Source organism: Vollenhovia emeryi, unplaced genomic scaffold (assembly GCF_000949405.1).
Source record: "Vollenhovia emeryi isolate VEMERY1.0 unplaced genomic scaffold, V.emery_V1.0 DF939120.1, whole genome shotgun sequence".
Classification (NCBI taxonomy): Eukaryota; Metazoa; Arthropoda; class Insecta; order Hymenoptera; family Formicidae; genus Vollenhovia; species Vollenhovia emeryi.
Window position 1 is genome coordinate 3,378,977 of NW_011967246.1, and position 15,028 is coordinate 3,394,004.

At 43.7% G+C, this 15,028-nt stretch overlaps 1 protein-coding gene across 5 annotated transcripts in view; it reads left to right on the forward strand.

Moving 5' to 3' along the window:
* The window catches only part of LOC105570632 (protein tramtrack, beta isoform), a 49,494-nt gene extending 36,591 nt beyond the window's left edge, over positions 1 to 12,903 (forward strand). For 3 of the 5 annotated variants that reach the window (XM_012027982.1, XM_012027980.1, XM_012027981.1), the window contains exons 5-6: positions 9,195 to 9,466; positions 9,712 to 12,903. In XM_012027982.1, coding sequence (XP_011883372.1) covers positions 9,195 to 9,466; positions 9,712 to 10,272 — 833 coding nt within the window. In that variant the 3' untranslated portion in view covers positions 10,273 to 12,903. Of the gene's footprint in view, positions 1 to 2,908; positions 8,405 to 9,194; positions 9,467 to 9,711 lie in introns of those variants that run through there. The other 2 variants (XM_012027983.1, XM_012027984.1) reach the window with 2 other exon arrangements.
* Positions 12,904 to 15,028: the final 2,125 nt, after the last annotated feature.

The following is a 15,028-nucleotide window of genomic DNA, read 5'->3' on the forward strand; positions in this document are numbered from 1 at the left end:
GAAAACGAGAAACGGAAATACTTAAATTCGTGGGTGCACGAATCTCGGGATCCCGCAGATCTAATCGATTGAATTAGCTCGGTAAATTTTCCCGCGGCTTCTTTCGGGACATTCTGTATACCCAGCGACTTTCCGAGATCCGCGGGCGACGAAGCTTAACCGCAGAAAACTATGAGAATTCTGCGGAAAGAGAAGACTTCGCGTATCTCGATAAAGTCGGTCGTGCCTAACGTATCAAGTAACGTATTAATATATATTGTGGTGAATGATGATGGAAAGAGAGAGAGAGAGAAAGAGTGTGTGAGTGAGAGAGAAAGGGAGTGTGAAAACATCTTTGTCAAACGAATTTTGCAATCGTCATTACGTGCGCAGAGAGATCGGTGGGAAGTGTTGACAAAAATATGTGCTAAAAAGAAAGAGAGAAGAGGAAGCGGAAATATTAGTGCGGCCCAACGTTTTCCGCGTTTCGTCTGCACATGACGGCGACGGTTTCGCATTTTTTTTTCTTTCTAATCCCGTTGACTCGAGAGGAAAGGTAACTACCAATGCCACTAACAAACGTAGTAATCGTATGTAGTAGTAATCGTTGTTTTTTTCTTTTGTCTTTTTTTCCTTTCCTTTCTCAGCTCCACTTTTGCGTTATTATTGTGTTATGTACGATAGACGCGCACGTGAAGCCGCCGGTCTTGCTCAAAAGCAAAAAAAAAGAACGTGTTTTCTCGACCACGATCCGCCGGAGGTACCGAAGGAGAAACTCCTGTGTTTTTAATTGTAACGTGCACAGAGAGAGAAAGGGAGAGAGTATATTCGAAATTTTATCGAATTCTTAATCGTTAACTAATTATTGAATTAACACGTTAAATTAATCCTGCTGAATCGAGAAGAGATAACTCAGCGTTTGTATCTACCGCTGTGAGAACTTTAATGGTTTGAAGACGCGTTTGTTAATTAAGTGAAATTTTAATCGCACTAATGTGGCAAAAAGAAAACGTGGAATGATTAATCTTGCGCAATATTCGTGGTCCAGATAACGTCGGTTTCGACTATTAACATAATAAAGTGCCATAATCGACTGTCACGACTTCCTCGACGGGAGGGGGGGGCAGAACGCGGGTTTCACGTGCGGCAAACGTTCTCGCTGGTGTCGCACCACGGAATTCGAATACCATTATGCATCTCGATTTGTATGTATACATTATTTTTTATTTGTATCGCCGACACTAGATGTCAAGAAACCTCCCCGCACTCGTCACGAAGCACCGTTATTCTTAGCCAAAAATTACTTTTATTTAGTTTTCGTTCCAGCCGCACTCGTCTCGCCGGCCGCCGTCCCGATCGCGAATGACAATCCCCGTAGATTTCTCCTAGAAATTATTTTTCACCTGTAAAATACTTGTAGCGGTCTTCCTGCTAATTCCCCCTCTCATCGCAAGCGCCGAGACTTTTTAGCCCCTGCGAAGCGGCGAGGATTCCCGCGACGCGGCTGTTAATAAGAATCGACACTTGCGATAACTGGAGGGAAGGTAGAATTAGAGTTTGCTGCTCCACAAGTGGCTAATTATTTCTGTAAGATAATCAGTGCTTTATTTACGGGAACGAAAGTCCGCTTTTATCTTTTGTTTTGTTGAGAAAGGTACGCGTTTGGAATCGCGGCTGCCGAAGAGACGATCCTTAGATGTTAAGTTTCCTTCGTCGCGGTTTGCTCGAACAGGCGACTGCGATCCTGACGTTCTCCAGAGCGATTCTTAGGACTCTTCCACGTCCTGGAGAACTCAGGATGGTCGGGTAGCCAACCGCGACGAGAGGCCAGCGATTATTATTTTTTACGGACCTTTGTTTTGCATGTTGCGCATTGTTGTTTTATTTTCTTTTTCTCTTCGAGAAAAGAAGAGCAAAGAGATTGTGGAAAATAAGAAAAAAATATATATATGTATATGTGTATATGATTTTCCGTTACGTTTTATATTGTTATACGATGTTTCATTTATATTCCTTTTGCCTCCCCTTTTTTTCCTTCCGTTTTTAATACTCGTGATATAGTAGTAGACATTTTTCCCCGGTAAATTTGAAATTAGATTATTGCATTATTATCAGAAACACGATTTAGACATTTGTACAAAAAACAAAACCAGGTACGATTTCAACTGGATTAATTTCCTCGAATATCTCGATGGTTGTGTTTTCATTTTATTTTTTCCCTTCTACGTTTTATTCGATCTCTCATTTACGATGTATTTTTATTAAGTTGTATTTTTATTACAGCACTGTACACTATTCTCTATTGTTTTAGTGTTAAATCGACACGATTCGAATATAGTTTTAATTTTAATAGTGGTTTAACTCGCATAGTAGCGATATGTATTTAGATCACTTTGCATGCGTCAATATTTTTTTATCGTATATCATTAGCTCGACTATTTGTTTATTAGCCCTACTTTATAGCTTTCGCATGAGACGCACTGGATTCTTTTGAAGCTATCGTCTTCGGCAGAACGATATTTCAAAAGAGACATTGCGAATTATTTGCATCGATATCCTCGGAGAAAGTATCAATGAGCGAGAATAATTTTAACAATGTTCAGAGCAAATAGTCTTACGAATAATTATTTTAAAAAATCCCATTAACGTGAGAAGAGAACTTGAAGCATTTCTGAAGTAAATTATTGTAGCGATACACATTTGAAAAATATTAAGTGATATACAGGTATTTCGAAACTATATCGAAGCATATTAAAGACCGAAAGAATCTGCATTATACAACATTGATACTTTCGAAGGAGGTGTAGCACACTATTTAATTTTTTAAAATATGTACAATGAGTTAGTTAAAAAGATGATACACATAAAATAATTAAATCTTCAAGTAACTGAACCAGAAACACATTTACTAATGGTCGTCTTTCCACAGAGTTCTCGCCAAGCAAAACGGATAGCAGCGAGACCTGGAAAGAGAAAACTCGCGGAATGAACACGGGCACATCGCCGGCCACGACATCGATGGACGTGTCGTCGTCCCCGAGCTCGCCGTCGAACGCACGGGCGAGCACGTCGTCGTCGGCGCCGACGACGAACGCGGCGCCGACGACGACGAGCGCGGGCGGCACGCCGACGACGACGAGCGCAGGCGGCGCGCTGACCCGCAGCTCCTCGGGATCGCCGGCCTCCAGGAACTCCGGTGGCGGCGCGAACGCCAACATTACCGCCATGTCGGCACCGAGCGGCCGCCAGGCCCCGAAGCGGCGTATGCGGCGTCGCGCCACGTCGCAGTCCCAGGATCCGGCCGAGCAGCTGACGGAGATGTCGGTGCGCGGCTTGAATCTCTTCCGCTACGCCTCCATCAACGAGGGCGTTTATCAGTGCACCGAGTGCGCCAAGCTCGACATCCAGAAGACATTTAAGAACAAGTACAGCTTCCAGCGGCACGCGTTCCTCTACCACGAGGGTCATCAGCGCAAGGTGTTCCCCTGTCCGGTATGCGCCAAGGAGTTCTCGCGGCCCGACAAGATGAAGAACCACATGAAGACCGTGCATGACTGCTTCATGCCCAAGGACTGCGTCATGCCCTTCAGTTTCTTTCTTCCTGGCGCACAGTAGCGGGCGGGGCGAGGGCGAGGTGGGCTGCCGTTTGGCCCGGCGGCGATTCCGAGGCACGCGAGGAGGCTCGGTGCCACCGCGGCGTCCAGAACCACGGCCGCGGCGGCCAGGGCGACGACCTTCAGGCGCGGCAGCCGCTCCTGAACCGCGTTCGGTAACGGCGGGTGAATAGAGCTTCCAAGGACTCTGCGAAAACAGTCAGCGCGCGACACGATTACTTGGAAAAAGAGAAATCGGTTTTATTTTTCTTTGTCACAGTGAAAAAATCAGACTCGTATATGATTGATGTATGATATATATGTAATATAAATGATATCAATGATATCATTTATATTATACGTATACGTATAATATAAATAATTGAATCAATTATTCATATAGCAAGTAATTGTTGCGCGATCACCCACCGTTGCTGCAACGATCATCGCGTTTGCCGGAGCATACGTAAGACATAAATCCTACGCCGAGAAACAGTTTGGTCCCGGACCAACCGTGTAGCCCATCTCACCCCCGCGATGACGGTGATGATTGACGACGATCCGCGCTTCTCCGGGTTCTTCCGCGAAGCGCGAGAGAAGGCTTCCTTAAAGAGGGAGCGACAGATTCCCTAAAGAGAAAAAGAAACGAGCAAACGAGAGAGCGAACTCAAAGAAAGTCTAGAGGGGAGACGACGATATGTGATGAAGACGGAAGATGGGTGGGAGGAGAAGAGGAAGAGCGGTCTCCCCTCGCTTTCTGTGTACGTTAGTATTATATGATTCTCGAACTCTGTGCAATAATGGGCCCGCGATCCTCGTTTGTTCATCGAGTCAACGCGTATGACACGTGGAAAAGGAAATCGTGATTTTTTTTGCATGGCGCATCTGCATGAAAATATTTAGCGATTCGTTCTATTAATTATTAAACTCGTTAAATTCAATTAGGACGCGCGGACGACGTGATTCCGCGATTATGACTGTGTGTTTCACAAGAAAATATGTAAACGACTTTTAAATATGGACGAAGAATTCTTGATATCGCGATGATACACCGGGATAAATTCGTTTTCTGCATGCACCGCGAAGCAAGATCGTAACCCTTTACGATCCTATCATCTTGAAGAAGCACACGTTGGAACAAGCGTTTCGAGAACTCGGAAGTCAACATCGGACGTCGTCGAGTTGAAAGAGAACTATTTTTTTTCACGATAGCTCAGAGTCGGTTCGAACACTTGTGGTATTCGTGTTGCTTCGAGAAATTGAGAGACGTCCACTTTCGACGGTCCCGGCTATTCGGGATTCCTAGCAATTGGACGGTGACGAGTCCCTTTTACCGAGGGATGCTGACGAATGGTGAAAACGATCCTTCCTATTTCTTGCGTTTTACGAACGATCTCCTACGAAGGCGCACAATTTCTGTTTCGACGTGTCAAATATTTCTCTTCTGTCCGTAATTTAATTTTACATTGAATTCTAGCTATTAAGACCACCTGTCGAGCGTGTTTCTTTTAATTATAATTATTCACTCGCGAGTAGTTATAATTAAATGTAGAATCATAACTGGTTGCTATATTCTTGAAGCTTAATTTACTAAAACTACGTAAAGTTCAACCTTGAACAAGACCTATTTTCAGTTTGACCAAATAATGCATTCCTGCCTATCCACGGAATTTTTTATGCAACCTATATAAGAAAATGATAGAAGGAAGAAGTAAAGATAATAAGTGAAGCGGAAGGGAGAAGTAAACCGTTATTTCGCAAATCAAGCAGAATTAACATTTTAATTAAAAGCAAAGAAAAGAAAAAAAAAGGCAAGCAAGAATGTATATTTATTACGGTATATATTAGTGTGGCATTAACCCTTTCAGGTCGGGGGCTTTTCCGAAATAAGAGGACTGATCTTTGTAGGAACCAACCCGTCCTGAACAGGTTAATAAAAACGGAGAAGGACAGAAAGAAGGACAGAGAGAAGGAGAGAGAGAGAGAGAGAGAGAGAGAGAGAGAGAGAGAGAGAGAAGAAAATTCGAAAGGACACGAATATGCGAAGTATATTCTGTGTCGCAACCGCGGTGTACAGGTTTCCTTCCCTCCTTTCCCGAAATATCTTCCTGTTTTGTTTGTCTCTTCTGGGGAAGTGTATTATAGATTGATTATTGATTAACTAATTACTGTACGCTATATAACTATTATAACGATTATTCTCGCACTTGCTATTAAAATCGCAACCTAATTTTTATTGTCACTGTTACTATATTACAGCTATTATTATTATTATTTTTATTATCACTTGTTCGGTAAGGATTATTAACTTTTAGCTCTAGACCAGTATGGATATATGAAAAAAAAATTAATATTACACTAACTATTATTATTAATAAGTATATAAGTAAACGCACAGGTGCACTGGCACATTAGAGGGCAGACGTTATATATATATATATATATATATATTGTACACGGACACCTTATAGATGTATGTACATGTTTGACGGACCCGACTGGAGCCTCTTATTGCCCTTTTGCCCTTCCCCGGTCCCCCCCCCTCCCTCCCCTGCGTGGGGTCTTTTATCCGTGAAGACCCAAGTAAAGAGATCTGTCTCCAGTTCGGGATACGTTGTTGATAGACAAGGGAGAAAGAGTAAGAAGGTACGAGATGACACAGGCTGTCAATTAATTGGCCCTGCTGAAGTAAGAGCTTTCGAGGGAGCACCGAGAACGGAAAGCAGTATTTTGGTCTTCCGCATTGGCGTTATCCGTGTACGTGTGTGAATGGCAAGAGGATAAAACGTGAAAATGCGTGTAAATGCGTGTGAGAGCGAGCGAGCGAACGCGCGCGAGAGAGAGAGAGAGAAATAGAGTTATTTAACAGAAGTTTATGTATGGAGATAAAAAAAAGAGATATATCTTATGAGAGGGAACGTGCACGCGCTTGTGATTTCTTCCCAGGAGACCTTCGCCTTGAGTATCAAGGTCGCGGATGATAGCTCGTATCTACACAGATCGCGTTATAATTGGAATGATTCGAACACACATCGTGGTGCCATAGACAGAGATCTCTTTCGGAACTTAAATTTAATCGTTATTAATCTTGCTCTTTTTGATGTAACGCGACTTTTAACAGTAAATCTACAAATGGCTGCAAATTAGATCATGTTAACGCTCGGTTCTCGTCGAGAAATATTGCAAGGTTCTGAGATCCCTTTAAATTTGATTGATTTGCGGTTAATAAAAACTCTGAATCTTTACGGACCATTTTGACGCACGGTCTCCGAATATATTTAAGAACGTGTCACCTTTCCTCTCCACTTTCCAAGGCGCGTCGCAAGCAGCGGCGAATTTACTTCTTATTTAGTTACGTACAATTACTATTATGTCGCTACGTTACTATAGCGCTGTCTGCTATTCTTCTTTTCTTTTTAGACACATGGCCGGATTAACGCGTTCATTATTTTATTTTCCAATTTTATTATCTGTAACACAGCGGGTATTAGGTAGAAGAGCGCGCGAGATACGTTTAGGCTTTAAAGGAGACGCGGCGCGTTCAATGGAGCAAAACGTGAGATATAGCAAAATGCGATTATATTATTATTAATATTATTATATTATTATTATTCTATTCACGATGCAGATATTTTATTTAAGCGTTAAATGGTATATATATTATATGTTGGACGAAAAAGAGAGTTTAAACGCCAATTATGTCGCGCCTCTTCCGTTTTTCTGAAATCATTCGAAAGAAAAGGAAACGAAGGTTTGTCTATCACGTTTGAGCTACGTGTAAGTTTTACTATTTGCAGTAAGATTTGCAATCGTCCATAATTCACAACTAATCGGTCTCCGGCAAGGACGAAGAGAGAAAAGCGTGTCTTTTAGTAACAATAATAAAACGAATTAATATAAATATATAAATTAATATGTTTATATCGATGGAAATATAAAAATAACATGCACTTTTACATTGCGATACGCGTTATTTATATATCGTGCCTTTGTCAACGTTCTTCGAGAAACGAAGTATAATAACTTTCTGTCAGCGTTTACAAAAGCTTCTCCGATGAAGGCTTCTATAAAAATATATACAAAGATTTTTTTTTAATGGATCCAAATCCTAGTTGTACGATCCTGCATTCTCGATCATTTGATCGAGGAGCTCCAAGTTTTAAAAAAAAAACCGCTAACCCACTTGATTAAGTTAATTCGTCAGTTTTCAACCGGCTTTAAGTATTTCTCGATACACGTGTTTTTACACAGCGACGATCTGTCGGGAAAGTTTTAACAGATACACCGTTATTTATGATAAAACAATATGTCAGCAATAGGAGAGACGGAGGAGATCGCGCGGATATCGAGGGTAGGTTGCACAAAAATACAGGTACTATATACGCGTTGCGAGTAAAGAAAAGAAAATCTATTATATATTATATTATATATATATATATGAAAAAATATATTATATTACGTTATGTTACATCGCACGTCCGAAAGCACCCTCCAAGACGCGTTTATATAATATATATGATTTATACCTTTAATGCATACATACACGTGTATATGTATACATGCTCCGTGCGTATACATATATATTGAATAACAATAAAATGCTGCAAGTTGCCGCACGTTCGCACACTATCGTCGCATATCGCGGACGCATGCCTGTCCTACGATTAAATGTATCGTCTCGGATGTACCTTCCACGTATATCTCTGGTGCCTGGTGGCGAGAAGAACGACAACGCAATCTAATAACGCGATTATTATTATTTTTATTTGTTTTACCTAATTGTAGTATCTCTCTTTGTAACTTTGTGATATACATTGCAATAGTCTAGCGGAGTTTGTCTATTCTCTACCATCCCCCTCACTGCAAACACAATTCCTCCGCGCGCGGATTTTATACCCCCCCCCCCCTCCCAATTAATCGCGTTATTTCGTCTTCTTGAATCCCCGTATTCGAGAAGAGTGCCTTGCGAGTCTTACGACGTAAGTCACAACTTGCGTGAGTTACATGCAGTTGAAGATTGGCAGATTAAAGTTTGGTCAGTTCCAAACTTTGTGCTTTTATTCCAAATAATTGAAATAAATATTTCAAATTGATGTTTAAATGTACACTGGAAATTCTTCGCGACCCAATATAAGAAAAAAAGCAGCTTTTCAAAAGGACAAGCAAAGGTAATATCAGTTGCTGTATCCTATTTTTTTCAATAAATATTTAATTACAATCGCAAAAAGTTGAAAATGGCGACGAAAGGTTGAGAGGACACAACTCCTGGTGGTTTCATGGTAAAACCACTGGGGAGTTAAAAAGGAGAGGTCGTTTTTCGATAAATTAATTTTTAAAAAAGATTCTATGTAATGCATTCGGGGGCAAAATTGGTACCGGCATGATTTACCTCTAAGTGTTTAAATATTAAAAAATTTCCCGAGTGATCTAACGCCGATGAGTGAATGCAATTGGAACAAGCTAGGGCAGGTATTTTTTTAAAGCAGGTTCCGTCGCAGATAGTTAGAAAGAAATAGCGTTTTCTACCCTCGTTGACGCGATCAGCTCTTCGTTCATCGAGAGCCCAGTGATCTTTAATCTTAAGCCGTCTACCTTTTTTCTCGTTGCATGTGCGATCGGCAGATCAGCTGCCGCCACAGTTACCGAGTGACATCACCTTCGAAGTTTGCAGCTCGTCGTCGCCGTCGTCGCCCGCCGCGCCGGCCTCGTCGGCCTCGTCCTCGGCGACGCACGGCGGCGACGACGAGAGCACCGGCGGCGCGGGCGTCTTCATCAAGACCGAGAGGGTGGTCAGCGGTGTCCACTTCCTGACGGATCGCGCGGAGGAGGACCGAACCGACCTTCTGCTACCCAAGTCAGAAGCGGGCGAGAACGAGCCGGAGGTCAGGAAGCAGGTTGGTTGGTCTCCAATGCGACCTCGACTTTGGCACGGATCTTGAAAATCGTTCTCCTGGACTCTTAGCGTAGCGAGTAATTCATAACGAAATAATACAGTTGGATTAACTCTCCCGATACCCCTGGTGCCGTTACACGCGGCAAATCCCGACAAATCGAGCGTAGCGTTAGCGAGATGAGGGGCGGAAACGGGGAGTGTGCGAGAGGAGAATAAAAGAAATACCAATAAACGTTGTTTTCCAAGCTGCTGGAATACCTCATTCAAAACGACGGTTCCGTAGTCTGCAAGTGGTGCGGCGAGGTGCTACCGTCGCGAACCCGTTGGTACAGGCACAAGTACAAGCTTCATGTGTCGACCCAGGTGGCCCAGCCGGCGCCGCTCTTCAAGTGCCACAGCTGCAACACGTACTTTAAGTCCCGCAAAGGCTACATCGGCCATCTGAGTTCCCGTCATTCCGACAACGAGAACGACGAGAACCGCGAGGAGCCCGGCAACAAGAAGACCCGGAAGACCTCGACCGACGTGAGTGCTCGCGATATACCTAGAAAAAAAACAACAAAAGTATCAATATCTTGTTGCAATATTTTCCTCAAAGCAACAGCCCTCTCCAAACTGTTAATACCACTTGATATTGGCAACGTACTGTTGCAGATTGGCAAAGGCCCGGACTGGGAGCAGCAGCGGGAGAAGGAGGAGAAGCTGGTGGCGGACATAATCGACCGGGTGAAGCGGGAGTGCGAGGCGCAGGGTGAAACGGTGACGAGGCGCGGCTACTCCAGGAGGTCCACGATCATGAACAGCTAAGGCCGAGCCGGCCGCGTCGGCGACTTTCTCGAGGGGCAACCATATCATCATCGGGCGAGGCCCTCCTCGTGATCCCGAAGAGAGTGGTCCGTTCGGCTCCTTCGGTCCCGTCGGCATCCCCTTCTTTTCTTTCTACATATATATATGTATAGATATCGATCGTTATTTTCGAGAGAATGTAGAGAACGGCATAGTGGTTTCTTTAAATACGAGGGAAAAATTACAGGCAGGGCCGAAATGGGGATCGAACGTCTTCGGGTGTCGCGAAGAAGATACGTTCCTGATAATCGAACGAGCTATCGTTCGGGTGATGTAAAAATAAGGGGCACGGCTGCGTATATTTTTTTCCCGACCAGCTGTGATGAACGTCGACGGCGACGTTCCCTCGATCGCTATGATCGTTACGAATCCTTGTAAATAGAGAAACACTTTCTTTCGTCGCGTATCAGCGAGTCGCAGAGAGCTCTCGATTACCCAAGTCTCGATTACCTTTCGCTTGCGAAGGCAAGCTGAAGGATTATCACGGGATTTGTCGCAAGATTTCTTGTATCTTATTGTTTATCTCTTGAAACAATTCACGTTGTCAATTATACCGTGCTTGTAAAATTAATTTTAACAAGTGGGATGAAACAGTATCAAACAGTGCAATCAAAATGAAAGGACGAGACAAATCTTTGCGCGATCAAAGTTAGAGGTAATTAAAATCCCACAATTATGTACGATTCAAGAGAGTTAAGTCCCGACGAGTCAATTTTAATGAAGAGTCCGGAGCGAGAACGACCAGCGACGTCAAAGCAAAGCTCTTAGGTATGACGACACGTATATTCGGTCACAGGCGTTCAGCTTCTGGAGATGATTTGAATTTCCAATTGTCTTTCTCGATGCTTATAATTTTTCACTCGTTCGCGATGGATTCAACGCCGCGTAATCGAGAGTTCCATGCACGTCGCGTCATTACGAGTGAAGGGAGCTTTCCTCGAAGAAGTGGAAAGTGAGGGAGAGAGGAAATCCAGTGCCAAATGTATATCTTCCCAGGCGCACGGCGATCGTTTGCTCAACAAGTGCGACCGTACAGTACCGATCTGTTGTTTTTGCCGATTTTTTGACGACGTGCTCAGTCCCGCCGATGCTGCGTGTCCACGCGATGCCAAAGGCGGTAACGCCACGCAATATCTCCACCTAGAATGGAACACTGTTCGTTACGTTTGATATTGCATTAATTAAACGGTTTAAGCATAAGTAAAAAGAGTATCGGCAGAAATTCACTCAAGATTGAAATCTAACAATAAGAATGAGAACAAGTGTCCGTAGGCAAATGGCTCCATTTTTTTCGCATTCGATTTTTGGTCACAAAGCAGGTACCAAACGAAAGGTCTCGTCAAGCTTGATTACAGATATGTCAGCCTCAGAGGGTACCTGCGTAACATTCCAGAGATCCCGGGTTCCAAAGGTTCCATTCCATTCCAAACAAATGATTGGTGTCTGTCCAGACGGCTTTATCGCTTACTTCCTGGGAATTTTTGGAGCCCGATGTCTCTGTGACGTTACACAGGTATACTCTGAGACTGACACATCTGCGATTAACTTGATAAGACCTTTTGTTTGGTACCAACCTTGTGAAGAAAATCGCATGCGAAGAAAATGGGACCGATCTTGTTCTCACTCCTTTTCCTTATATTTGTCCATTCGAGGTGAATTAAACGTGTTTTTTTTTCTTATGAAACACATCCGGTATATGTTGTGCGTGACATAATACGCAGCATGTATCGCGGTATACAGAGCAAATTAAAAGGAATCTTATCGACATACGGGTACCGAAGTTTAACGTTAATTACGCTCACTCAATTACGCGCTCTCCCGGTTGCGTCACAAATATACCGGGTGTCCGGAGTATATCTGTGAAAACACGCAGAAGGTGGGGACACGCATGCTATTGCACTCGGATAATTAGATCGACACGATTATTAGTGTCGCTAGCGGAACAATAGATAGATAGATAGATAGACGAATATATCTGTGCGTGCGCTTAATCGCAAAAGCCCACTGTCGAGGGGAGCCCTTGGGGCGACAAAACTGACTAAGAGGTAGAAATTGATTATAATTTCAGTAGATGCTTTTGTGCAATGACGATATTCTTCAGTATTTGCCTGAGATCCTAAAAGATTCCTCAAGGATTAACTTTACGGACTCCTCCTTGCATTAAACTGCTACCGTTGAAAATTATTTCGGGGATCGCTCACCGCGAATTATTACGATTTCGATCGACTCTCATGCACTTTTATCCATTTTTTTTAAGCACCTGAATTTCCCTCGAACGTGGACTTTTATGGTCGGGCGCGCGTGACGTACGAATAAGTATGGTATAATGCGCACTGATCGGCCGGTCGTGCGGCGGGCGCGTTATACTCGTGTATTAATCTCGCTGAAATATTCCAAGAAAGTCTGTCCATTTTTTCGAATATCTCGAAAGTACTTTAATCCTCATTAATCCTGTCTCTTGCGCGCCAAAGGAATCGCGCAATATATACATATATAGGGGGTCCCCCGTAAATAAAAAAAATTCAGGACAGCCTGTAAAAATCTCACACACCTACACGCGACTAGCTTAAGTTCGGTGCTAATGGACGAGATAAAGAAAATACACACACACACACACACACACACACACACGATCGGAGATACTCACACATTTCCCACGCATACAGACACGCGCGTTTCTTTGACGACGCGTGAAAACGCATCGATCATTCCGTAATTGTAATCGCGGCGACGGGGGTTTCCTCTGACCTTGTCCGCCGGATGATTACACGCAATCATGTACATACAGGTGGACGCAGGTGTGTATGAGAGAGAGAGAGAGAAAGAGAGAGAGAGAGAGAGAGAGCGCGCGCGCGCGCGCTAGTGCACGCGCTGCATACCGATCCTGTGGCCCGTGTCCGCGCCGCGTTTTTTAGCGTTACACGCGTCCGCGCGATTCCCTTCCGCGAGATCACACGGCCGCGTTTGTACGCACGGCTAGGTAGCGGCCGCGACGTCGAGTCCGCGTGGAGTGTGCACCAGCGGACGATATTATCCTCCGGAGCGCTCCGGTTCGAAATGGAACCCAGTCTCGTGCTTATCTCCCTCTTGATTAATCTGCAGGATCGGTCCTGAAATTTACGAAATGTACATTTAGCACAAAAAGAATTCGAATCGAGAACGGGTATAGCTGAAAGAACTTACCAATGAGGGATTTTGCGAGAATCGTGATCGCGAGCGTGTCTTCCCCCCCCGAAGGATCTCCCTTTGTCCTTGCGTCTCTGTAAATGATTGCATATATAGATTTGAATTTACGAGCGTTGAGAAATTTCTGCAAATTACTAGCGACGTAAAAGTACACGGGTTTCAGGTCTCGCGAGGAATAAATCCCGCGCGCGAGGAGCCGTTCCCAGAATCTTTCAAGGAGTTTGGAAAGGAATATCGTTTAGCCGGAATAAACGGACCTCTAGTCATTATTCTCCACGCGTTCCGACGACGAGTGCGCATTAAGAAATATATCAAATCCAGTATATAATAAATAGCCGCGAAAGGAATATTTTGTACTACTTTAGGGCCGTATATCTGCGAAGGGCGCAGGTGAGTTGCGTTCAATCCTTTCCGGAATTCAACGTTGTGCCAATAACAAGGTTCGCGATCGACTACAGTTTACTATCGCGCGATGTTATTAATAGCGATCCTAAGTAGAGAGAAAAAAGAGAGAAGATTAGAGACGAACCTCGTTAGCTTAAAAACAGTGCTTCCCCATAAATCGCGTAGCGCCTCGCGGCTCTTGTCGATGACCCGCGCGGGCGTCGATAACATTTTGGACTCTCCATAAGTGATATCAGTCGTCTTCCATGATATCGCGTCACTGTAAATAATAGCGATTTCGAATCCGTACCAAGGAATTGAATTCCCGTGACGTTTCCTCTCTTGTCGCGTTTCTTTCTGAAAAAAAAAACAACCCGGCGAATTCTTCCCTTAAAACGCGGAAGAAAATTCAAGATTAGGCGTTTAATTTTACACAGACTTCCCCTCCGATAACGTTCTTAAGTACACGTTCCTCCCGCGTGAGATTTAATTGATCGACCAGCGAGAACACGATTAATCAAGCAGGGAGACGCGCGAGGGATTGTGGCGGTGCACTTCAATCTTCCATAATGACTCTTAAATGTTAAATAATACTAATCGTAAGGCGTAAGAAGGCTGAGCTCACGCAAGTCGAAGTGGCGACTTGGCCGGCGAGCCGGGAGTACATTCGTGCGAGAAGATAAATTATTTATTTGTTTACGATAACACGAAGCGTAATTCGCGATTCGGGCGGCTCGCGCGCCGACTTCTCCTCAATAAACTGTACCGACTATCGAACGAGACGCTAATTTTCAACACCCGCTGCTATCTTGTCGCACGTTCTCGTCTCTCTCGCGAGATAGAGGGAACTCCGCTCCTCCTTTTTTCTTCCTCTTAATTTTAGATAAAATCTACAGAAAATATAGAGCGGTATTTTTTATGTAACAAAATTTATCGGAGGAATTGTGCTTGGCGTCTTCGGTGACGAAAGGACTTCGTACTCGAGATGTTACACAGCTATCGTCAATAAAAATATCATTATATTTCTGAGTGATCGAGAATCGTTATTTTTTTACGTTAAACGTCAGTAGTAAACGGGAGGCTCACGAAGAATTATGAGATAAATGTAATTAACGAGTCACGGAGCCTAATGAGTAATAACGAGCGC